The following is a 20978-nucleotide window of genomic DNA, read 5'->3' as shown; positions in this document are numbered from 1 at the left end:
TTTAGGGGCCTTGAAACCTGCTTTCCACGCGTGGGTCCAGCTGCCCTTGTGGAATCAGAAGCTACCACAGAGCCGGGCACCCGCTGAGAGCAGGCTGGAGAGCAGGAGCGAGATTCCTGGCCACGCTTCCCTCCACCAGCATCCCCCACTCTTGGCCATGACCAGCAACTTGTGGTCTCCAGCTCCAAGCTGCACAGGGCCAGACGGGGGCCAGACAAGGGGGGGCTGCCTCGCCTCAGCATGGGGGCTGCGGACAGGGCCCCCTCCCCGAGCCCAGGCCAGAGTTGGGTTACGAGCCCTGAGGGTCTCCTAATGAGTTCCACATGTGAGTGGATGCCTCAGAGAGGAAATGGGAAGGGGCTGGGGAGGGAGAGGGGCCTGAAAGGGGATTGGAAACATGTGTTTGTGGAGGACCAAAGGGAGTGGGAGGAGGGGGGGAAGGCAGGCGGAGGGGAAGACTTTATCCCCAGAAGTTCTGGTGCCTACCCCCACCAGGTCGGCTGCCTGGCTCACAGGCCCCTGCAGGAGGCCCCAGGCCAGTGGCCTGCTGGGGAGTGGCGTGAGGCCCATTAGAAGCTCCATCCTCTCCTTCAGACTCAGTCTAAATCTGTGGCTCTGCTTGGCCTGAGAGGATAGAACCAGGTGGGAGGGTCTATGGGGGCAGGAGAAAGGCCCAGCCAACAGTAAGATGCTCCTTCAAATCTAGGCTGGCTGTCCCTCACCACTCCAGGGAGGCCATGGTGCAGCAGGCCACCAGCCCTGACACTGCCCTTGCCCCTCAGTTAGCAGATAGGTGAGGAGGACCAGCAAGTGGGAAGGACTAGCCACCACTCTCCTACCCGTGTGGGGGGTAGGGCAGGGGCACCTGGCTTGGCTTGGTGGCTGGAAGCCATGCTGGCATAATTGGGTGTGAGTGTCCAATTAGAGAGACCCAATGGCAATTGGGAGGGGAGTCCGAGGGCCCAAGGGGCTCAGTGGATCCCGTTCCCAGGGGCACTGAGTGAGTGTCATGTAAGCCCAGTGGCTGTCTAGCTTATGATGCCAGAAACCCAATTCTTCAGCACCCATTCCTCTCCACCTCCCTGGGTCATGGATCACAGCTCAGCAGGGACAAAGCCAGCTCTTGGAGCTTTGTGTGAATTGCCTCAGCAAATCTTCCAATAGTCCTCTGAGGCCACTCCTGCTCTTATTCTTCAGAGGAGGAGGTTGAGGCTCTGATGAAAACTGCAGTATTCCTGGCAGCAGAAACAGCAGGTGCAAAGGCCCTGGAGCTGTAACAGTGAGGAAGCCACTGTGGCTAGAGGGGAATGAGGAGGGGGGTAGGTGATGAGTAGAGGGGGGCAGGATCGGGAGTAGGCCTCAGCAATGGTGAGTACTTGGTGTGTCCTTGGAGGCTGAGGAACCATTCAAGGGGGTTGAGCAGGGCTGGCATAAGCTATCTTACAAGTTTTATTTTAATTACTGATTGTTTGGGGGGCTTGTATTTTGGAAGATGCTGGCCGATGTGTTGAGAACAATGGGTGGGCCAAGGGCAAAATTTGGAGACCAGGTGGGGAGTGAGCAGGCATTGTCCCAGTAGGTCCTGGCTCCTTGAAGGGCTCACTCCAGGGTGCCTGAGAGGTGGGTAGGCTCATGCTTTGGAAGGCTGGAGAGACCCCCAGCCTGAGGCTCCCATCCCCCACCAGAGTGGTCTATGGAACTGAGGCTCTAGCAAACCATTTGTCCCCAACAGGAGACTTTCAAAGGGCCATGGGCATTCCTGTGAGGCTGTGGCCCTATTCCTGGGGAGCTGGACCCAATCCAAGGACCAGGAGTAAGTTTAGAAGCAGAGGTCAGCTTCACAGCTCTGGTCAAGGAGTCCCATGGCAGCCCTGACATAGGCCAGCCTGGGCCTGTGCCACAGAAAGGACCTTCTGTTTCCAGTTAGCAGGCACAGTTGTGCCACTGCCTGGAGGGGCAAGGAAGGCTAATTGCATTTCTTGTCCTGCTCCAAGTTCCAGAGGCTTCCGAGGAACAAATTTAGGAGCAGTTGTCATGAGAAGATTCTGGGGCCTAGGCTCAGAACCAGCACCCATCCCAACCTTGGGCCTGAGGGTTGGGGTGGCTCTGGTTTGGGTTCACAGTTTGAGGAGCTCAGTGAAGAGGTGGGTACACACCACAGGAGTTTCTGAGGGAGCCAGATGGCTCCAGAAAAACCTATGAGGTCAAAGCAAGGTCCCAGGCTAAGTTCAGCAGGGGAGAGCAGAAGTCTGCAAGAGGCCAATTGAGTAGGGCATCTGGAGGGCCCAGACCTGACTGAGGCCAAGGGAACATGGCTGGGTAAACGTGGGCTCCAGGTACTCAGGGATCTCACGGCAATCTTGACTCCAACACTGAATCCAGATGCACAGCCAGCTAGGATGAAGATGGACAGGGGTGGTATTAGTATGTGTGACTGAGTGACACTGCCCTGCATGGGCCCTGGCTCCTGCAGGCCAGGCCTCTACCCACGGAGGGCCCACAAAACATGACAAAGTCCTCCTTTCAGGAACATGTGCTTGTGTCTAAAAGAGAAGCAGAGGGCTGAGAACGGGAAGCGGTAGGAGGACATCACTTCCTCTTCTGCTGAGGTTCCTCTTCCCCACGCCCAATTTCTCATGGGTGGTAGGACAGAGTGGGCAGGGGCGGGGGTTGCTGCAACCAGCAGCCTTCCAGGCAGCCGGGCTCTAGGTGGCCTAACCTAAAGCAAAACCCCTCCCTGGCTGTGCTCTATAAATAGGTTCTTGGGAGAGTGTTTCCACTTGCAGCTCCTGGCAGGAGGGGCTGGCGCAGAGCACTTCCTAATGGCTTTGCTGCAGGCACTCTGGGCTGGCTCATCTTAGTACAGTCGTGAGGGACCCACATTCTGGGCCTTCGTGGGTCAGGGAGACAGGAATTCTCTCCCAAAGTGGCCAAGAGAATGAGCCTATGGTGGCAGGGCAGCCTGGGTGGGGTGGGCTGGAGCCTACCAGACACTAGGACAGGCCCCATGCCAGGGCGGCAGTGCTCACTGGAAGCGCACCAGGGGTGCCGCTGCTACCTTAGTCAGTGGGGTTCCCTTCTTAGCACCCTGGGGAGGGGGGGGTTGAGGCAGAAGAATGGGGATACCTGAGGAGGAGAGAAACCTGGGCAGCTTCTGGTCCCCCTTAAATGGCCACACACCCATTAAGGCTGGAGCTAACAGGGGTCCATCTCTAGCAAGTCATTCAGGAAGACAAGGTTAATGACAGGGACCTGGGACTGCAGAGCCAGTGTGACTCACCGTGCTCTCGCTTGCTCAGCGGGCTGGGTTTCCGGAATTCCAAGCAATCACAAATATCCACCCCCAAGCCTGTGCTGGTCCTAGTGGTGGCCTTAGTGACAGCAGAAGTGGTTTCAGAGTGCTTACCTTCGGGGTGGCGGGGGAGAAGGGAGGGCCCAACTTCCTTCCTACCACTGGGGACACCCACAGCAGGGCCACAGGATCAGAAGACAATGCTAGCCACGTACAATTTGAGCCAGGACAACTCTGGGACCTTGAGTCCCCTGTACCATTGACTTATGGAGCCCTGGTTGTGGGGTAACAGAGTCACACATTGACCATAGTCACTCCGAGTGTCCAATGAGACAGGTATTATCTTACAGAGGTCCAGAACCCTTAGGGACCTCCTCCAAGGCCATGGAGCCAGTGGGAGGCAGAGATGGGCTCTGGCAATGGGTCAAGAGTCACAAACCCACTCTTACCCCACAGAGAAATCTTGAAGCTATGGCAAGCACATCACTGGACAGAGGGCCCAGGACAGTTGGGTTGGGGGGCGGGCAGTTAGCAGTGTTCCCAGGGCAGACCAGCTTGTGCCACCTGAGACTCTGAAAAAGCAGTCACAGGTCTGTGGGGACCTTTGGACACAGTCAGTTAGGTGCTCCTGGGCATGGTGACTCAGGGATGAGGGGCGGAGGGCTTGTCACGGTATGGGGTGGGCTCAGCAGCTTCTTTCTGGGGGTGGCCTGACTTGTTGTCCAGGCCCATCTGGTAGTCTGCTTGCCTCTGCATCCTCAGTGGGAAATGCAGGTTCATCCCTGGAACCCAAGAATCAGGCAAAGGGTTGGTAAGGGACGACAATGTAAACCCTAGACACCTCTTCTTTTCTTTCACATGGGAAGATTAAGATACGAAGGGGGGGCAATTGAGAACTGCTACTGAGATGCACTGGCTAACAAACTCCTCCTAACAGAGGGAGGACAGGGAGGGGACAGAGCAGTGGGGATGGGGGTTAAGAGGAAAGAGAAGGATAGAGAGAGAAAAGGAGAAAGAGGGAGGCAGGGGAAAGGAGTGGAGAGGAAAGAGGAAGGAGAGGGGAGGTGAGAGGGAGAGAACCATAATCTCTGGGAGTTCAGTTACCGAACTCCAACATTAGGACAGATGAAGGCTGAGGCATCTGGATCTCTGGAAGGGCTGCTTTTGTGCTTGGCAGTGAGGGGGTGGGGAGGAGTCTGTCATAGTCCCAGCCCCAGGGGATCCACTGGGCAGCGCTTGGAGTGTGTCAGTAGTCAGGGCTCCATAAGGGGTCCCCCTAGCCCCAGTATAACCTGGGATCCCAGATTCTCACTCAGAGCATTGAGTTTGAGTCAGGCCTCACATGAGCAAGAAAAGAAACTCAGGAGAAGAACTTCACCCTAAACAAGAGTCTTAGCCCCTCTACAGCATGAAGGGGGTAGGTCTTTTTTTTTTTTTTTTTTTGTATTAAAGATTGAACCCAGGGTGCTTTACCACCGAGTAACATCCCCAGCCCTTTTAATTCTTTTGAGATAGGGTCTTGCTGAGTTGCCCAGGCTAGCCTCAAACTTTTCATCCTCCTGCCTCAGTCTCCAGAGCTGCTAGGATTATAGGCCTGGATGATGGCTCCTGGCAGGTCTCTGTTATATTCAAGACAACACAGCATTCTAAGATGTCCCAGGGCTGCCCTAGGTCATGTCAATAACATCTTACAAGAAAAATAGTGTGTGTTTGGTGTGCCCTCCTGTTTACATCTGATAACTGGAACCTCCATGGGTAATAAGTAACCAAGGCAAATATCTCACCACTACCCCCAGACCATCTCCTTAAGTTACATTTTCTTCTGCAGGATTCCAAACTTGATCCTGGTGTGAAATGAAGACAGAAAATGGCAACACCAGTCTGGCCTCTGAGCGAGAACTACCACACAATGTCTTAGGAGACCTGCTCAAGTCCTATTGCCCCAGCCATGGACTACTAACTGTCTTTGGAGGTGGCCTTGCTCTGGGTTGGCTGCTCAAACATCAGAGTCCCAATAGCTGGTAGCTCCAAGTCCAGGTCTGGATGCCACAAGAGGTACCCCAGGGTGGGTCAGTGGCAGGAAAGTGAGCACGGAAGATGAAAAGGCTTGTTCCACAAGCTGGGTCCCTCTGGGCAGGTTAACCCATGTCACCCAGGCTGTCCTTAGGTCTCCAGGAATGGAGAGTTCACTACCTCCCAAGGCAGCTTAGAGTCTCACCTGCCAGTTTAGGTAAGGTCAGGCTCTTTCACACATCGGCAGATCCCTAGAGGCCTCACAATTTCCAGAGCTGGCAGCCCTTGTTATCCTAGCGGGACTGGTGGGGGTGGGGAGCGATGGGCTTCCCTTGGTCACCTGTTCTACACTGGGTAAAGTACAGCACATACCTTGTAACCAACCATCCAGAGGACTGGGTGTCATCACCACCACTTCAGACATTAAAAGCCTGAAGCTCAGAGAAGTTAGAATACCATGTTGAGGTCACCCAGCTGGGGATAAGTGAGTGTGAGACCTGCTCTCTCCTCACCCAGTGCAGGTTGCAGGCAGCTGCCATATTTTTGTTTATCAGAAGTCAACACAGCCTGTTCCCCTTGTCAGTAGAAGTTTTTAGGCATTCAGGCTGGGACCCCATTAACCTCGTGGTTCTGCCAGCTTCTGGGAATATCTAACACTGGATCCCACTCTGCCCAGGAAGGGCAGGTGTGTGAGGATGAATACCTCCCTGGCTGGCTGAGCCCCAAGACGCAAAAGGCTGAAGGCATGAGTGACATGTAGTAATAGGGAAGGCACTTGCCCTGGCCTTCCCAGCTCAGATGCAGAGGAAAGAGCCTAAGGAAACCCTACTGAACAAATGGAAAGGTGGGTACCTGAGTCCCCCAGTCCCAACAGAAGCCAGTGGGGGCCAGCCAGGGGAAGGTGGGAGGCATGTGGGGGGTTCTGGTAGCCCTTGTTCCATCAGTACTGCAAAGAAGGGTGTTGTGGGCCGAAAGGCAATACTCAAAGGACAGGGGCATCCCATTTTGCCATTTTCAATCCCCCCTTAAAGGCCGTGGGGATGGGAGAACCAACTAGGTCTCACCCAGAACAAGCCATTCCTCAGCAAGTCAATAAAGTCAGTTTTAATTTCCAGATTCCTTTGTTCTCATGAGCAGAGAGAGGAGGAAGCCACCAGGCCCAAGTGAACATATGTGGAACAGAAATCAATCTCATTGCAAAGCCATTACCCCCATTCCACAGAGTTTGTTCCTAAATAGACTTGACTCAGATGGGCCTGCTTTGGGCCTGGTTCATCCAACCAATGAGCCGTCTTTTCTTTTTGGTACTAGAACTTGAACCCAGTGGCACTTTACCACATCCCCAGCCCTTTTTATATTTTGAGACAGGGTCTCGCTAAGTTGCCCAGGCTGGCCTTGAACTTGCAATCCTTCTGCCTCAGGCTCCTGAGTCTGGGTTACAATGTCTGGCTGAGCAGTCAAATTCTAAGTCATGGATGGAATGGGAAAAGCCAGTCACATGGCTGAAAGTAATGGAGTGAAAAAGCAAGGTTCTCCAGAGGGACAGCCCACAATCTTAGGACTCAGAGACACCAGAAGTATCAAGTGGCTCCTTCAGGTTAAACTAAATGTGGTCCTGCCAGTGAGACTCAAGCATTTTCTTGTGGGCCCTGCCCACTTGGGGCCTCCCACTGCCAGAAGAGCCTCCTGATGCAGATAGCAAGGTAGAAGGCAGAACTGCACAATTCCTGGGCTCGGTAAGGACGTAATTCCCACAGAGCCGAATCCCTTTATTTATTACCCAAGTCCTGCAGTACAAACCCCTGGCCTGCCACCCCCCAAATCGACCAAGCTCCTGATTCTTGCTCCCCTGATCATGGTGTTGCTCTCTGCATGATTAGCTGCTGGTTCTCCAGACACTGCTTCAGCTTGTCTTCTGTCAATGTCAACCGCTGCTCCAGGATGGACACTGTCTGCAAAATAAATAGTGGACAGACTCAGGGGATTCAGGGGCCACCAGCCTGATGCCAGAATGCGTGGGGTTCTTCCTTGTCCCTCGTCTCTGGTGGCAGATGCCTTTATGTGCACTGCTTCTGTCTCTGGATGGTTGGTCCTTGATGTTACGGGGAGAATGCAGGGAGGGGAAGCAGATGGCAGGTCTCACAGCCTTGGGCTATGACAAAAGACAACTAAGGGGTCAGGAATCCCCAGTTCTGGTGGCCTGGCATTTAGACAGCTTCCTTCTCTGGACAGGATTTATCCATATACCATTAGAGACCATCAACCATTTCCATTCCAGAGATGAGGAACTGCACCCACAAATGAAGGCACTCCACCTGACTTCTGTCCTGATGCAGGCCCTTTCCCTCTATACCTGAGGGTACTCCAAGGCTGGCAGGGGACAGAAGCTGGGAAATCAGTTCCCTAAGCCCAGGAGCACCTCTGTGTGAGTCCAATGAAGAAACCTGTAGGAATGTACTGTCTGTAGGTTAGGCCCAGAGTGATCAGAGAGCTCCATCTCTGAGCCATTTCTTTTCTTCTCTGTAAGTGGAGAGCACAATGCTGAGCTCACAGGACAGGGAACTCAGCACAGTGTTCGACACTCATGCAGCTTGACCCATGTTGGCCACTGTGCCCTTGCTTGCCATCATACTGCCTTCCTGAGGCTAAGTCCTTGCTCCCCTGGTCTCACTCCTGTACCCAGCATGATAGCTGCCCATGGACCTAGCCACCTGAGGCTGCACGTGTTCCATGGGTCAGCGCCAATCTTATAGACACGGCTCCCAGACAGACCATGAAGACCTGTTCACCTCCTCTAGCTTTGAGCAGTGTCAACAGAAGAGCACCCTGTGTACCTGCCACTGAGGGGTTGACCTACCATGGGCTTGTCCATCAGTCACATGCCACCCTCGCCCGGGTTGGTCCAGGCTGGTACAATGGCTCGGCTCATTTTACTTCCCTCATTGAGGGTTGCTGATGCCTACTACACAGCAGGCCTACACTGGCCACTGGATGAGCCCAGTGTGGCAGAGGTCACTGTGAACACCGCAGGCTTGCTTCCTGTACTGTGTAGCCCACAGGCCACAAAAAGGGCAGATAATTTCACTTGAGGATGCTCCCAAGAGGTTTTGTCCATATCCCAGGGGCATCATGAAGGTTCTGGGCCTTGGTCCAGTGGAAAGTGAACTTTCCTTTCATACATTTAATAAAACATTAAAACATTTTGGGAGAGAATTTCCCCTTCAAGACTGCTATAAATCCTCACAGCATCCCTCAGGATGTCTGCTGCCACGCAGGGTGCTCCGACTGGCTCTTTAAATGAGCTGGCCCCAGGGTTGTAAGGGTTCTGACCTCTGGGTCACGGTATAGAGGCTAGAAAACATCACTGCCTGTGGAACATGAACTGCAATGCACCCTGAGAGGCAGAGCTGAGACCATCACGTCCCCATTGCTGGCCAGCCAGCCAGGGAAAGAGGGGAAAAAGGGTCTGCATCTCGTAAAAGTGGCAACGGAAACAGCCCCCGGCTGGCCTGAGCAGCATTCCTGGAAGTTTCCACTGGCTGCTGAGAAACTCACACAGCTCAAACCATTCTTCATCCAGCTTCTTTCTGATGGACAACCCTTTATCCAGACTCAAGGCCACAGTGAGGAGCCCAGCCTGCTGTGTATCCGTTCCTGCCTGTAATTTTTTTTTTTGTTTTTAAACTTTTCCTAGGAACCCAATTTCTAAAAGCAGAGACAGTGGGTCTAGAAAACATGTGGGTGAGGTGCTGGATCAGCGGCACAGCAGAGCCTCCGCTTAGTCCCAAGGGGACCCATATATCAGCTCAGCAGGAATGTGCCTTGAAATGTGTCCATATTAGATTCCTTTGAACAGAAAGATATCACCTACTTTACGAGTCTCTAATGGAGGTTGCCAGCCCAGGTGGGGTTCTTCCTAGCAAATTATAGACAGCCTTTAAAAAGCCCACTCCCCTCACACCTGCATCTCTCCTCCCTGCCCTTCTTCAGCTTCTCTCTTTCCCGGCCAAGCTTCTGAGTAACTGTGCTATTCCAGTGTTTGGTCTCCACTTCCTCCAGTCCCTAAGCCTACACTACTGCCTAGGTGCCAGGAGGTAGCCACCAGAGAGCTCACTACCAGGCACTTCCAGGCCCCATCTGATGCCACCCAATCCTACTTTGAGCCTGGAGGATGGGTGGGAAGAGGAGGAGGCTTTTCAGGTTTCTGTTCATCAGAATGTTGTTTGGCACTTATTTTTCTTAATATTCTACTCCAATAAAGCACAAGACCTCTTTTTCACAGAACATGAATCCCCCATGATAAAGTTGAAACTTAGAAATACTATTCTTAGAGTTTTCAACCAATATAATAAAATATTTAAGATTTTTTTTTGATGGAAACTAACAAACTGACTTCATGAATGAGAACAACAAAGGTAGAGAATTAAACTACCAGATATCAAGCATACAATAAAGCCAAAATAAATAAACCTGCAGGAGAAGGGGAAAGAGAGCATGTGGGGTGGCAGATAGGGTGTATTAGGGCATCCCTGGCAAGGTCAGATCACGTGACCTTCTTCATAATATGTATCACCTTTACCTGCTGGTTAAGAGCAATAAAGGATAAGCACACACTCACACCAGGGTCAGGTGCACAGGAGGGCTCAGTAAGTATGTGCTGCCCTAGTGCCCAGAGGACAAAGGCAGCTGCTGTTCCCTCTGCTGCCCAGCTCCATGTCGGGGAGCCCAGGCCACACCTGTGATCTATCCCCCAGCTGAGGCTGGCCAAAAGGGCTTTTGACCCAGGGAACCTTCCTGCCGTACAGGGTCTGTCCGGCCAGGCCCAGAGACAAGGCTATACTTCAAAGGCAATCACCTCTGAAGTCTCAGTGAGAGTCCATGATCCATAGCCCAGCAGCCTCAACTTTCTTTTGTTCAAGGGCAACTGAGAACTGATCTTCCTATTCCACGTATATATAATCTCTCAAATATAATCTACTGTCATGTATATCTAAAATTAATAATTAAAAAAAAAAAAAAAGAGAACTGATCTTCTAAGCAGCCCCTTGGCCCACATTGCCTCTCCCCTTGCTCTACTCAGGAGCAGACCTCTGGCCCCAGTCCCCCAGAAAGTATCCAAAGAGAAGCAGGTGGGTCCCCTGGTAGGGGCAATGAGGGAAAACATGTTCATGGGCGTCTGGCTGCTGGGTGGGCCTGTCAGGTCAAGGTGGACAGGAAAGATGGCTAATCTGCTGGAAAGTCTTTATTTTGGGGCCCAGACTTTTCCTTAGAATGTCTTTATTCTGAGACTCCTTCTGTCTGTCCTTTGACCTTGGAGGAACCAGGAAACTCACTCTTTTTCCCTGGCCCTGGTGGTGCCCTATATCTGATTTCTTTTCTCTTTCTTTTTTTTTTTTTTTGGGTACTGGAGATCAAACCCAGGGGCAGCACTGTACCAATGAGCTTCATCCCCAGTCCTTTTAACTTTCTGAGACAGAGTCTCATTAAGTTGATGAGGGTGGCCTCAAACTTGTGAACCTCCTACCTCAGCCTCCTGAGTTGCTGGAATTACAGGCGTGCACCACTACACCTGACACCTGTAGCTAATTTCCAAGTTCTCTCTAAATTGGATATGGAGCCCAGACTCAAGGGAGAGCAGTGGGAAGATCTAGGACTGAGCTCTGGGTACGGGAGGAGTCCTCCTGATGATTCCTAACAGTCTGCTCATGGGAGTGCTTGCCCTGTGCCCAGCATTCAATAATCCTTCAGGGTAGGGATTTTTAATCACCAGTTTTTCAGATGAAGAAATAGAGGCACAGTGTTAGTAAACAACTAGCCTAAAGTTACTTAGTTTATCCACAACAAACCTGGATCATGAAGGCTGGTGGCCTGGCTTCAGAGTGTGGCACTGGTTTAAGGAGACGATTATACACAATCACATAGACCAGGGGGCTGTGCTGGAAAGAATGAACGGGTCTGGCCTCAGGTAGCCCTGAGGCAGTGAGGAGTAAGCAGAGGAGGAGGAGGAACTCATCAGGGAAGAGGAGCAGGAAGAGCAGCGGGGCAAAGGAACGGTGTATACAGAGCCCTGGGGGTGGGAGGTGGGGGGCAGGAAAGGCAGTGAGCAAGGAGGACGGACCCAGGGAGGCTCCTGTGCCAAACGGGGGAGAGGGCCCGGGCGAGGTGGGAAGGGAACCTGGCCCTGCAGCCCACGTAGGCAGCTTCACCCTCCCTCTCAGAGCAGCAGGAGGATGAGTGGGGAGGCCCCTGTGAAAGCCACAGGGTGAGGGGCTGGGAAGTGGCTGGGTGGCTTGGGAAGGCAATGTGGAAACAAGAACGAGAGGGAGTGGTAGTGGCTTAGACGGAGGACGGGGAGCTCAGGAGGAAAGTGGACAAAACCAGAGAAATCTTCAAAGAACAGACCAACACCACCTGGTGGTGAGTCAGATGAGGGATACCAGACAGGGGGTGGGTGACACAGGTCAAGGGCTGGCCCTGCACAAGAGGCAGAAGACAGGCTCCAAACAGGTCATGTTGAGTGTAAGGGTCATCAGAGAAGGAGGAAACCTAGTCAGCAGCAGAGCTGCTTTTCCTTTGTCCCTCTTTCCCTTCCCCCCTTTCAGTACTGGGGATGAAACCCAGGGCCCTCATGCATGCCATGGCAGTCATATCCTCAGCCCTTTTTTATTCTGTTTAGAGACAAGGTCTCACTAAATTGCTGAGGCTGGCCTTGAATTTGTGATCCTCCTGAGCAGATTATGTGCACCACAGTGCCGGGCTGCTCTGCATTTCTGAGTTCATCCTCGACGTGGGGCAGCTGGATGGTAAGCGGGCAGGAGGGGAGGGCAATGAATCCACAAGCCCTGCATATTGGAAAGGAGAATCTGGTGCAGGTGAGCTGAGGGCCCTGCCAGGGCTCAGAATGATGCCAGCAATGCTACTGGACCCCACTGAAGGCAGCCTGGCTACTCGGCAGGTGACCAGAGAGGGACTACCCTGCTAGTGCCCTATAGGGTCCAACCAGGTGAACCGGTGAGGAAGGCACTGAGGTTGGGGATCAAAATCAAGGGCGTGGTAAGAAGCCAGCTGGGCAGGGTCCGAGCCGCTGGACAGTGGTCTAGAAGCTGGGGCCGGGAGTGGGGTTGCCAGCACACTCATTTGCCTGAGCTCTCAGAGGAAAATCCTCTCCTAACAGCCTCAACAATGACATTCTATTTGAATCCCAATGTTCCTGCATAGGGGAGAAAAGACAGAAAAGACACAGTGATCTGATTCCTATGGGGGCAACAGTGACATGAGGGTGCACCTCCCTCCCTCACAGTTCAAGATGTGTAAGACATTTTCTGTAACACCCTAAAGGGCCTTCTGAGGATGGTATAAAAAGAACTGATTTTAAAGTGACAGGCTTTTATTTTTTAGTTCCCTAAAAACTGTAGTGACACCCAAAGAAACTGCACCAAAATGCCAGTCCTCAGAGACATGTCTGGCACCTGGCCCGACACTGGGGCCATTTTGAAGACATCTCCACTCTCCACCTCACCACCTTAGACTCCTCTTTCTCCACCAGCACTAGTTAATAGGTATCTGCTAAAGGCCTGCTCCTGCCCTATAGGGTTCAAGGACTTAGAACAGCTGAGCTCAGTTCCTACATTGTCCCTCATGCCTACCAATGGCCTGAAGTGTCCACTTTAGGTGCCCTGTACAGGACAGAGCCCAGGCTGGTGCATCTCTTTTGGCCTCTGGGATGGCCAGGGGAAATCTCAGATTCTCTGACTTGTGTGATGAGGGCTCAGAAACTTGGAGCACTATAAGAGGCCAGGGAGAGTTTGAAGGGCCTCTGCCTGGCTCCACAGTCCACTGTGACATTCCTACAGGCTCTGCATAGGTCCAGGGAAGAGTTTTCTGGGTGTCACATGGAGGAGGAGAGTCAGAGCTCTCTGAGAGAATGAGTCCCCCACCCTCAGGCAGGATTTGCCTGGTTGCCTTTGACACCTTGTGGAGGTGTACACAGCCCCTCTGGCCCACGTCCCCTTTCTCCCCCTGTAGTCACAACCCCTGGTGCTCTTCCTGGGTGTATGAGGCCTTTCCTTTGTCCTTCTTTCTCCTGCTGGCCCCTTACTCCCCAGCCTCCCCACTTCCTCACAGTCTGACCTCCCCTGGACCTCCTTCTACCTAGTTGGTTTCTTCTTGAGGTGGGTTCACCCTGCATCTTTTCCTCAGCTCTTTTCTCTCCTTTTACTGGTTTCCTGTTTTACCCATTTTTCACTTGTGTGTGAGGACAAAGCAAGGAGAGTAGAGTGGAATGTCTGTCTGGTCTACAGGGGCTGAGCCCCCGACACAGTTCACCTGTTCTAGGGCTGGTGCTGGGCTGGAAGGCCTGGGAAGGAGAGTGCCACCTCTGTGAGGAAATATCAATGGAAGTGCTTTCCAAGTATAAGGTTCAGCAGGTGCGAAGGCTCCGAGGCACACTGTTGGAATTGTCAAGAGGCCAGTGTGGCTGATTTGAAGCGGATGAGTAGAGGAGAGAGAGAGATTGGCAGCCACAAGGGAGGTAGAGAAAGGGCCTCAGGGCCCTCAGTCAGAAAGAGAAGGGGACAGAGAAGCCTCTACTTCCTGGCTGTGTCACTAGGATCACAGGTCTGGGTAGGTACAGCCAGGGAAGACAGTGCTCCCACATGCCGAGGGCCACTTTGTAGAGCACTGGCTCCAGAATGAACTCGGGAAAAGATGCAGTCTGGGAACTGTCCACACCTGGTCCCACAAGTGGTGGGACAGGAGGCACTGAACTGGCACTTCAAAAACAGATCAGGGTGCACCTCAGAGCCAGGCCCCTTCCAGTACCTGCTCTTCCTCCCAGGCCACCGTTGACGCCACCTTTGCTGAAGGTCCCTCTCATGAAAGATGGAGCCCAAGGGGCTATGGGACACTTCTGGGGACACTTGTAGGGCCCCCATGACTCTCACGGGGCATTCAACAGCATCTCTCACTCTCCCATCTCTCACATGTCAGGCATCCACCATGTGAGGCAAACAAGAGACTCTGGCTCTTGGAGGTTTCCAGGCCCCAGTGTGGCTGCAGTACCAGTTTCAGCTGGGCTGCCTTTTGGCAAAGCTGCTCCACTATCACTGATAGTGAAGAACAAAGGTGACCAGCTGGCCACTCTATCTACATTTCTCAGACATTCAGCTAGATCCTTAAAAATACTTTCACATGTGCAGGCCTCACCTGAGGCTTTCCCTCTACACTCCCACTCCTATCCAGCTCTGGGGTGGCCCTTCTTCCCAGTGGTCCCTGCTCACCCTGGCAGGGCACTTCCCCATGCCTACCTCCTGCTCCTCTAGATGCTGCCTGGGTCTTCTATGGTGAGTGGTACTGCTTTCTAGGACAGAGAGTCCCTTCTGGGTCTCTTACATGAGGTGGAAGACAGGTAGCATAGAGGTGACAGGGTGGCTGGGCCAGACTGACAGAGGCAGAGAGCCAACATGCAGCCACATGCCCACTGGGCACTCTGCCTGGTCTGGCTGACTAGCAGGGAAGCCAGGAGATGGGGCGTTCCATCCCATCAGATGAGGAGCCACTGAGACCGATGACAGAAGGGAAGTGTGTTGGGCAGAGGTATGGCACCTGGGAGAGGGCAGCGGGAATGTGAGCACAGCAGGGCCAGGCTGTCCAGGCATCCCTGACTGTTGCGTGACACCAACTAGGGCACTACTGGTCAGGGTACTCAGCCAATGGGGCTCTGCTGAGAGCAGACTCCTTCTCAGGTTAGGAAGGCCACCCCTGCCCTGCTGGGTTTCTCCTGCACTAGGACACCGACATGGACAACACCTCCCTGTTGGTACTATGGGGTTCACCTCCTGCCCTGCCCTCTTCACGCCTCAGCTTCCTTGACCCTACTCCTGGATCACCTTCCACCCCGCCTTCCTCATTACTTCTGCTATGTCCCTTTTTTGTCCAAGAACTCAGGAATGAAGATCAGACTCCTTGGTGTGGCATTCACATGGCATCTGGGTCCTGTGTCGTTGGTCACTATTACCTCTTGAAGGCCTGCTCTAGCTTCTCTTCTAAGAAGCCCTCCTGACCTCACTCAGTCCTAGGGTCAGGGCCTGCCTTCCTTCCCTGAAGCTGTGGCACAGATGTGAGCCCTTGGCTGACAGAATGATTCCTAGTGGGGCAGCTTTGTCCTGTGTGGTAAGAGCAGAGGTTCCAGAGCTGTATGGCCCGGGTTTGAGTCTGATTTGGACCACTAACTTGCTGAGTGGTTTTGGGCAAGCTCCCTGACTCGGCTTCAGTTTCCTTGTCTGTACAACGCATCTTCTGGAGAGCTCTACAACACTCATATTAGTAGCTAATATTGATACAGCACTTGCTCTGTCAGCTGGGCACAGGGTGCCCTGTGGGTAATGTGACTCCCCCAGCTCTTGTCCTGACTGAGCTGTGGGATAACAGGGGAGCCCTGGGCACATATGGGGCTCATTGGGTCATAAAGAGGTGGCTTTAGTCAAGCGTGGGAGGGCCTGAACCATAGGGGCACATGGTGGTCTGATTGCTTTTTAAAGTTCTCCTGTGATGGAAAGTTGCTTTTAATCATTTCCAGGATTGTGATTGATTTGAGCTCCCCCAGGAGGTCTCCCTGGAGGGGTTGGGGTTCTCCAGGCCTCCCCTCCCCCAACACAGGAGTCAGATTATTAGGTGGTAAGGGATCCCACCAGGCCTGGGTCAAAGAGAGAGGTGCAGTCACCTTGCCATATGTGCCAGGCCTGGGGAAATATCCTAGGGCTGGCCACTGGCTCAGCGCTATACACAATGTCTAACTTTCCTTTGGTTTCATTGCAAAGATGGAAAATGTGGAATTAATCTCCCCTGTAGCATGGTTTTAACTTCACTCAGATTCTAAAGATCTAAAACAGATGCAATAAAAGGGAGCCTCTTTGCTGTGGGGTCTTACAAGCTATCAAAACAAAGTGGGGCTGCTGGGCTGCCCAGCCCCAGCTTTCCTCTTGGTCTAGGTCCACGTGTGAGCATGCACACATGTGCACACAGGCAGCCCTACGCTGCTGACGGTGACCTGGCCAGTCTGTGTTAAGGGTGACTGAGAGATGGAGGGACCAGCCCAGCTCCCTGGGGATAGGGGCAGCTGAGCTAAGTTTAGGCCTTTCCTTCACCCGGATTCTGCCTCTCAGCCCAGTCACGGCCCCATTGCCTACTATGGCCCCTCAAGCAGCCTACTACATCAGTCAGTCTAGTGACAGCACAATGAGGAGAGAGTTTTTGTCTGTTCCTGCATATGATGGTCTTCTTGTTCCCAGACAGCTCCTGGCACAAAGGAGGCACACATGGAGTAGCAGACAGACAAATGCCTGGCCCTGAGTACTGTGGAAGCAGGAAGTGCACACTCCTGCCATCCCAGGTCCCTGAGACAGAGACTAGGTAGCTCTGGTCTGGAGATGAGCCTACCTGGCTGTGAAGAGCACTCACAGCAGCTTGGGCCCTGGACCTGGCAGGCCTAAGGGGATGGTGGGGGAGGGAGAGTGGGCAGGCAGGAGGGGCCAGCCCCTTCGCCAGCTGGCCTTGGGTTGGAGGAAGTATTCTGGCTTCAGCAGGAAGTGGGGGTGGACAAAGTGGGGGCGAGTCAGGAAAACAGCAGGGATCCTCCCCTTCCACCTCAGACCTGACTTGATGATGACTAAAAGCTTCAAGGCCTAAACTTCAGAGGGAAGGAATGGAGACTCCCTGACATGCTAGAGAGACCAGGATCACAAAATGTTGGTCCATAATATACAAATATCTAAAGAAATTTTCTGGGCTCAGTTACTGTCTTTTAACCATTCCCTTTTACCCCACAGTCTGCTGCAAACAACACAAAGTAAGCTTTTGGTTCCTTGAGCCTATGGGTCCATGTTTCTGTTTCATATTATCTCAGGGATCTAGGATTTCTCTGATGTTTTTGCATCCCCAACCCCTACCTCTACTGAGGATTAGCTCTCTCCAGGAAGTACACGAAACACTATTTTCTATCATTGAATTAGCCACTGGATTAAGGAATCCTGGCTAATTTACCTCCCTCATGACTTTACAACTTCTTTTAAATAAACACAGCCTTTCTATATCATTGCTCCCCCCAAAAGAAAAAAATTACAAAAAGTGGGATCGTTCGCTACCATTTGTAAAGCCAATGCTCCTAGGACTGATGGGGCACTGCTCACACAGGGAGGACTTGAACCACGACCCTGCTCATACTGCCTAAGTTCAAACACATCTTCTCACAAGCCATGTGCCTACAGGGACAGGACTCAAGGCAGGACACCAGTCACACTTGACCATCGGTTCTGCTGCATTCTGATTCCCAGGTGAGTCCAGTGAAGCTAAGCATGGGGCATGAATCTTGGCTTTGGCCATCTTCTACATCCCATTTCTTCAGAGGCTGACTTTCCCCACAATCCATACCAAGTAGTTAATTTACTAATACCCCATAGAACACAATCACCCCAAGTTCAAGAAATTACTTTGTACTTGCTGGAGGCCTGGAAAACCTCAATGAAGCCTAACTTAATCAGACAATCACAGGGAGAAAGAAGAGCACAGGCCATCAGGGTGGGCTCTTATAGGCCTCCCCCTGCCCTGTGAAGCATCCATTCATCCACGTGGGAAAACCTGCTCTGCCACTGTGGCCAGTTTTCTGCAGCCAACTGGGCCCAGATCAGAATGTTCTCCAAATGCCATGCCCTGCTAAATTCAAGGCTTCTTCCTGCTCACTCTTCTTGCTCTAGTCAAGTCCCCCCCCCCGCCCCCCGCCATCCCTGGATCTGATCAGAGGCCCTCCTGCAGCTTTCCCTGGCCTGCTGTAGCAGTGCCTCATTGGGGAGAACACCAGGCAGCCAGTGTCAGCTTTGGCTTGGTGAATCGCAGAGGATGCAGGCCCATTTGGGGCTGTTAGTCACTAACACTCACAGGTCCTTTTATAGGTTTTGTGTTTGATTGACTCGTCCTTGGAGGGCCCTCAGGTCCCCAAAAGAAATATGAGCAAACCACTTGGAGTCCCCTCATCCTTCTCAAAGCGCATCCCAAGTCAGCCTTAATAAGATGTCCCTGCGTGGGCCTTACTGCCCCTCACACTCTCGCCTGTCATCTTCCAGCCCTCCCCCAACCTCCTGGCCTGCTTGGAGCCTCAGAAGAAATCTCGAATGACCGACCGTGAACATTCCCAGGCTTTAGAGGTAACCACAGCCATTGCCCAGCCCATCTGGCAGGCAGGGGCCTTCAATCTGCAGCTTCTTCAGGGAGGGGGTGCTTCTGCCACAACCGCAGACGGGATAGAAGATGGAAAGCAAGAGTTTTCTGCCAGATCCCCCATGGGAGCTGCCATCCGGCTCCCCATGCAATAATAAACTGGAGCCAGTTTTTGAGTGCTGCTAGCAGGCTGCACGCCATGAGAGGAAGCTGCACACTGCCCTGATTTGGTATTGGGGAAAGGTGCAATCTTCCCCATCTCTCTTCACTGCAAAGCCAGGGGAGCCAGTAGATAAAACGTCAAAGTGAGCAACAGGGTTGGGGAGGGGCAAGGAGTCTAGATAGACATTCTTCCCTAGTCCCTCTGCAAGTAGCTAGAACCAGGCACCAAGTATATCTCTGCTACCCATCAGACAGTGTTTTGAGTCCTTTGTCCTCTAGGAAGTACCTTCCTTTTATTTTCTTATACTACTAGGGATTGAACCCAGGAGTGCTCTACCACTGAGTTACATCTCAGTCCTTTTTTTAAAATTTTTTAAAATTATACATGGACACAATATCTTTATTTGTTTATTTATTTTTAATGTGGTGCTGAGGATTGAACCCAGGTCTCATACATGAGAGGCGAGCGCTCTACTGCTGAGCCACAACCCCAGCCCCTTTTGATTTTTTAAGATAAACAAATTATCCAGGCTGACCTTAAACTTGTGATCCTCCTCCTCAGCTTCCCAAGTCACTGGGATTATAGGAGTGCATCATGATGCCCAGCAGGAAGTAGCCTCTTAACAGAGGGGGGAAAAAGAGGTTCTTTCCCCAAACCCCAAGTGAGTTTGATCTGACTTTGATTAAACTTAAAGTGGACTTCGACTAAAAAGGCAGCCCTGACTATCCACAAAGGAAAGTGGCTAAATCCACTTGGGCAGCTAAATGTCATGATGTGGAGAGGTTTGCTTTTGGAGAAACAAACCAACCACCTCTCTGCAGGCCCTGCCTGGGAGTGAGGTAATGACTGGAGGGCAGCACATACCCTGTAAACACGGATCACCGAAGGGCACACAGGGTGACTTCTACTCTATACCGTCCCAATAAATTGGGCTTGGGTGTACCTGGGAGGACCAGCCCCCAGGGAAAATGGTGCAATTACTTTGAGATCTGGATATGCTTCCATAGATAGCTGGCCTGCCTAACAAAGGACAGTAGGAGTCCCAGAGAGCAGTCAGGCAGCTTGACCTGCAGCAGGGTGCAGCAATCCCACCTTCCCACTAGTGGAACTAGATGCCTCACCTCAGCAGCCCATCTAATAGGGGACTGCCAGGACCCTGGGGCTGGGGGTGGTTAGGGTATCCCAGCAAGTAGTCAATTCTCTCTAACTCCCCAGATCAAACAGGCAAAAATTCTTGAGTTAGGTCTGCAGATCAGAATAACCTATACATTTAACTGCCAAGGAGACCCAAACCAGCAGAGCTGGGTGGGCCTGGTTCCCACTGTGTGTACTGCAAGTCCTGGAGCCCAGCTCCATGAGTCACAGGAACCTGAACGTGACATCACAGCATTGCTGGGGCCAGCCTGAAGCACTGGGTGCCATAAAAAACAGTTGGAACAGGAATTTCATGGCTTGGTATTTTTAAAAAGCAGCAAGACATGAAACTAGAGCAAAAAATAACTTCTCTGTGGGATTCTGAGGCAAAACCACCAAGCTGCTTGTTGGACTTGAACCAGGTCCTTGCCTCCCCGGTTCCTGGGTCACTGTCCACAGCTCCTCAATCCACCCTTTTACCCCAAGGAAGGCCCAGGGCCTCAGTGACTAGCAGATACCACCTGAACCTCTGTCACTCTTAAGGGTAACCAAGCCCTGGCATTCTCCAGGGAGGAAGCCAGGGATCTCATGCAAGAAGAATGCTATCTGGAGGGACAGTCTCTCTCTGCTTGATGACTAGTTTTCCAGCATCTGTGAAAAGGACCCTTGAATTTGGCAGCACCCCAACACAAGCATGAGGGGAAAGAGCACCCAGATCAGGGCCTGAGCCTGGATCACCATGGAAGGCCCCTCATCAAGCAGACAGGCCACCAGGGGTTCCAGGCTAGATTCCACTAGGCAAGGCAGAAGAAATAAGACCCCAGGAAAAGTCCCAGCCCCACCTGAGGTGCTGACCTCTGGGGCTCACACCACAACATAGACCAAGAGGTGGGGTGAAGCAATAAGTCCATGCTGTACAAGGACCCAGGTGGCCTATGGCATAGGAGCAACAGGAGTGGATATCCCACGGGCCTTTACCAACTGGGCTAAAATCTCCACCCTACGGAAAGCCAGAAAGAGGCAAAGGTGGGTTACAGCAGCTGGCGCGTCTGATTCTTGGTCTCTGTTTTTCTCTTCTTTAGCAAAGAAGAGTTAGGGTAGGCCTGGCAGGTGAGTGACCCGAGGCAGCTATAGGACAGGTTTGTGTTGGGCAGGGGAGGGGAGGGG

At 52.5% G+C, this 20978-nt stretch overlaps 1 protein-coding gene and 1 long non-coding RNA gene across 7 annotated transcripts in view; both read right to left on the bottom strand.

Moving 5' to 3' along the window:
• Positions 1 to 1431: 1431 nt before the first annotated feature.
• Positions 1432 to 3556, bottom strand: LOC114091329 (uncharacterized). Its single transcript, XR_003582491.2, has 2 exons — positions 3281 to 3556; positions 1432 to 2394 (listed from the first exon to the last, which is right to left on the bottom strand). It is a non-coding gene; the product is annotated as an uncharacterized lncRNA (long non-coding RNA).
• A 2838-nt stretch (positions 3557 to 6394) lies between these two features.
• The window catches only part of Poc1a (POC1 centriolar protein A), a 71336-nt gene continuing 56752 nt past the window's right edge, over positions 6395 to 20978 (bottom strand). For all 6 annotated transcript variants that reach the window (XM_071615668.1, XM_027933558.3, XM_071615669.1 and 3 more), the window contains one exon: positions 6395 to 7257. In XM_071615668.1, coding sequence (XP_071471769.1) covers positions 7159 to 7257 — 99 coding nt within the window. In that variant the 3' untranslated portion in view covers positions 6395 to 7158. The remainder of the gene's footprint in view (positions 7258 to 20978) is intronic.

This window comes from Marmota flaviventris, chromosome 8 (assembly GCF_047511675.1).
Source record: "Marmota flaviventris isolate mMarFla1 chromosome 8, mMarFla1.hap1, whole genome shotgun sequence".
NCBI classification, from domain to species: domain Eukaryota; kingdom Metazoa; phylum Chordata; class Mammalia; order Rodentia; family Sciuridae; genus Marmota; species Marmota flaviventris.
Note: the sequence above shows the minus strand (reverse complement) of the source record. Positions and strands in the feature narration are given on the sequence as shown.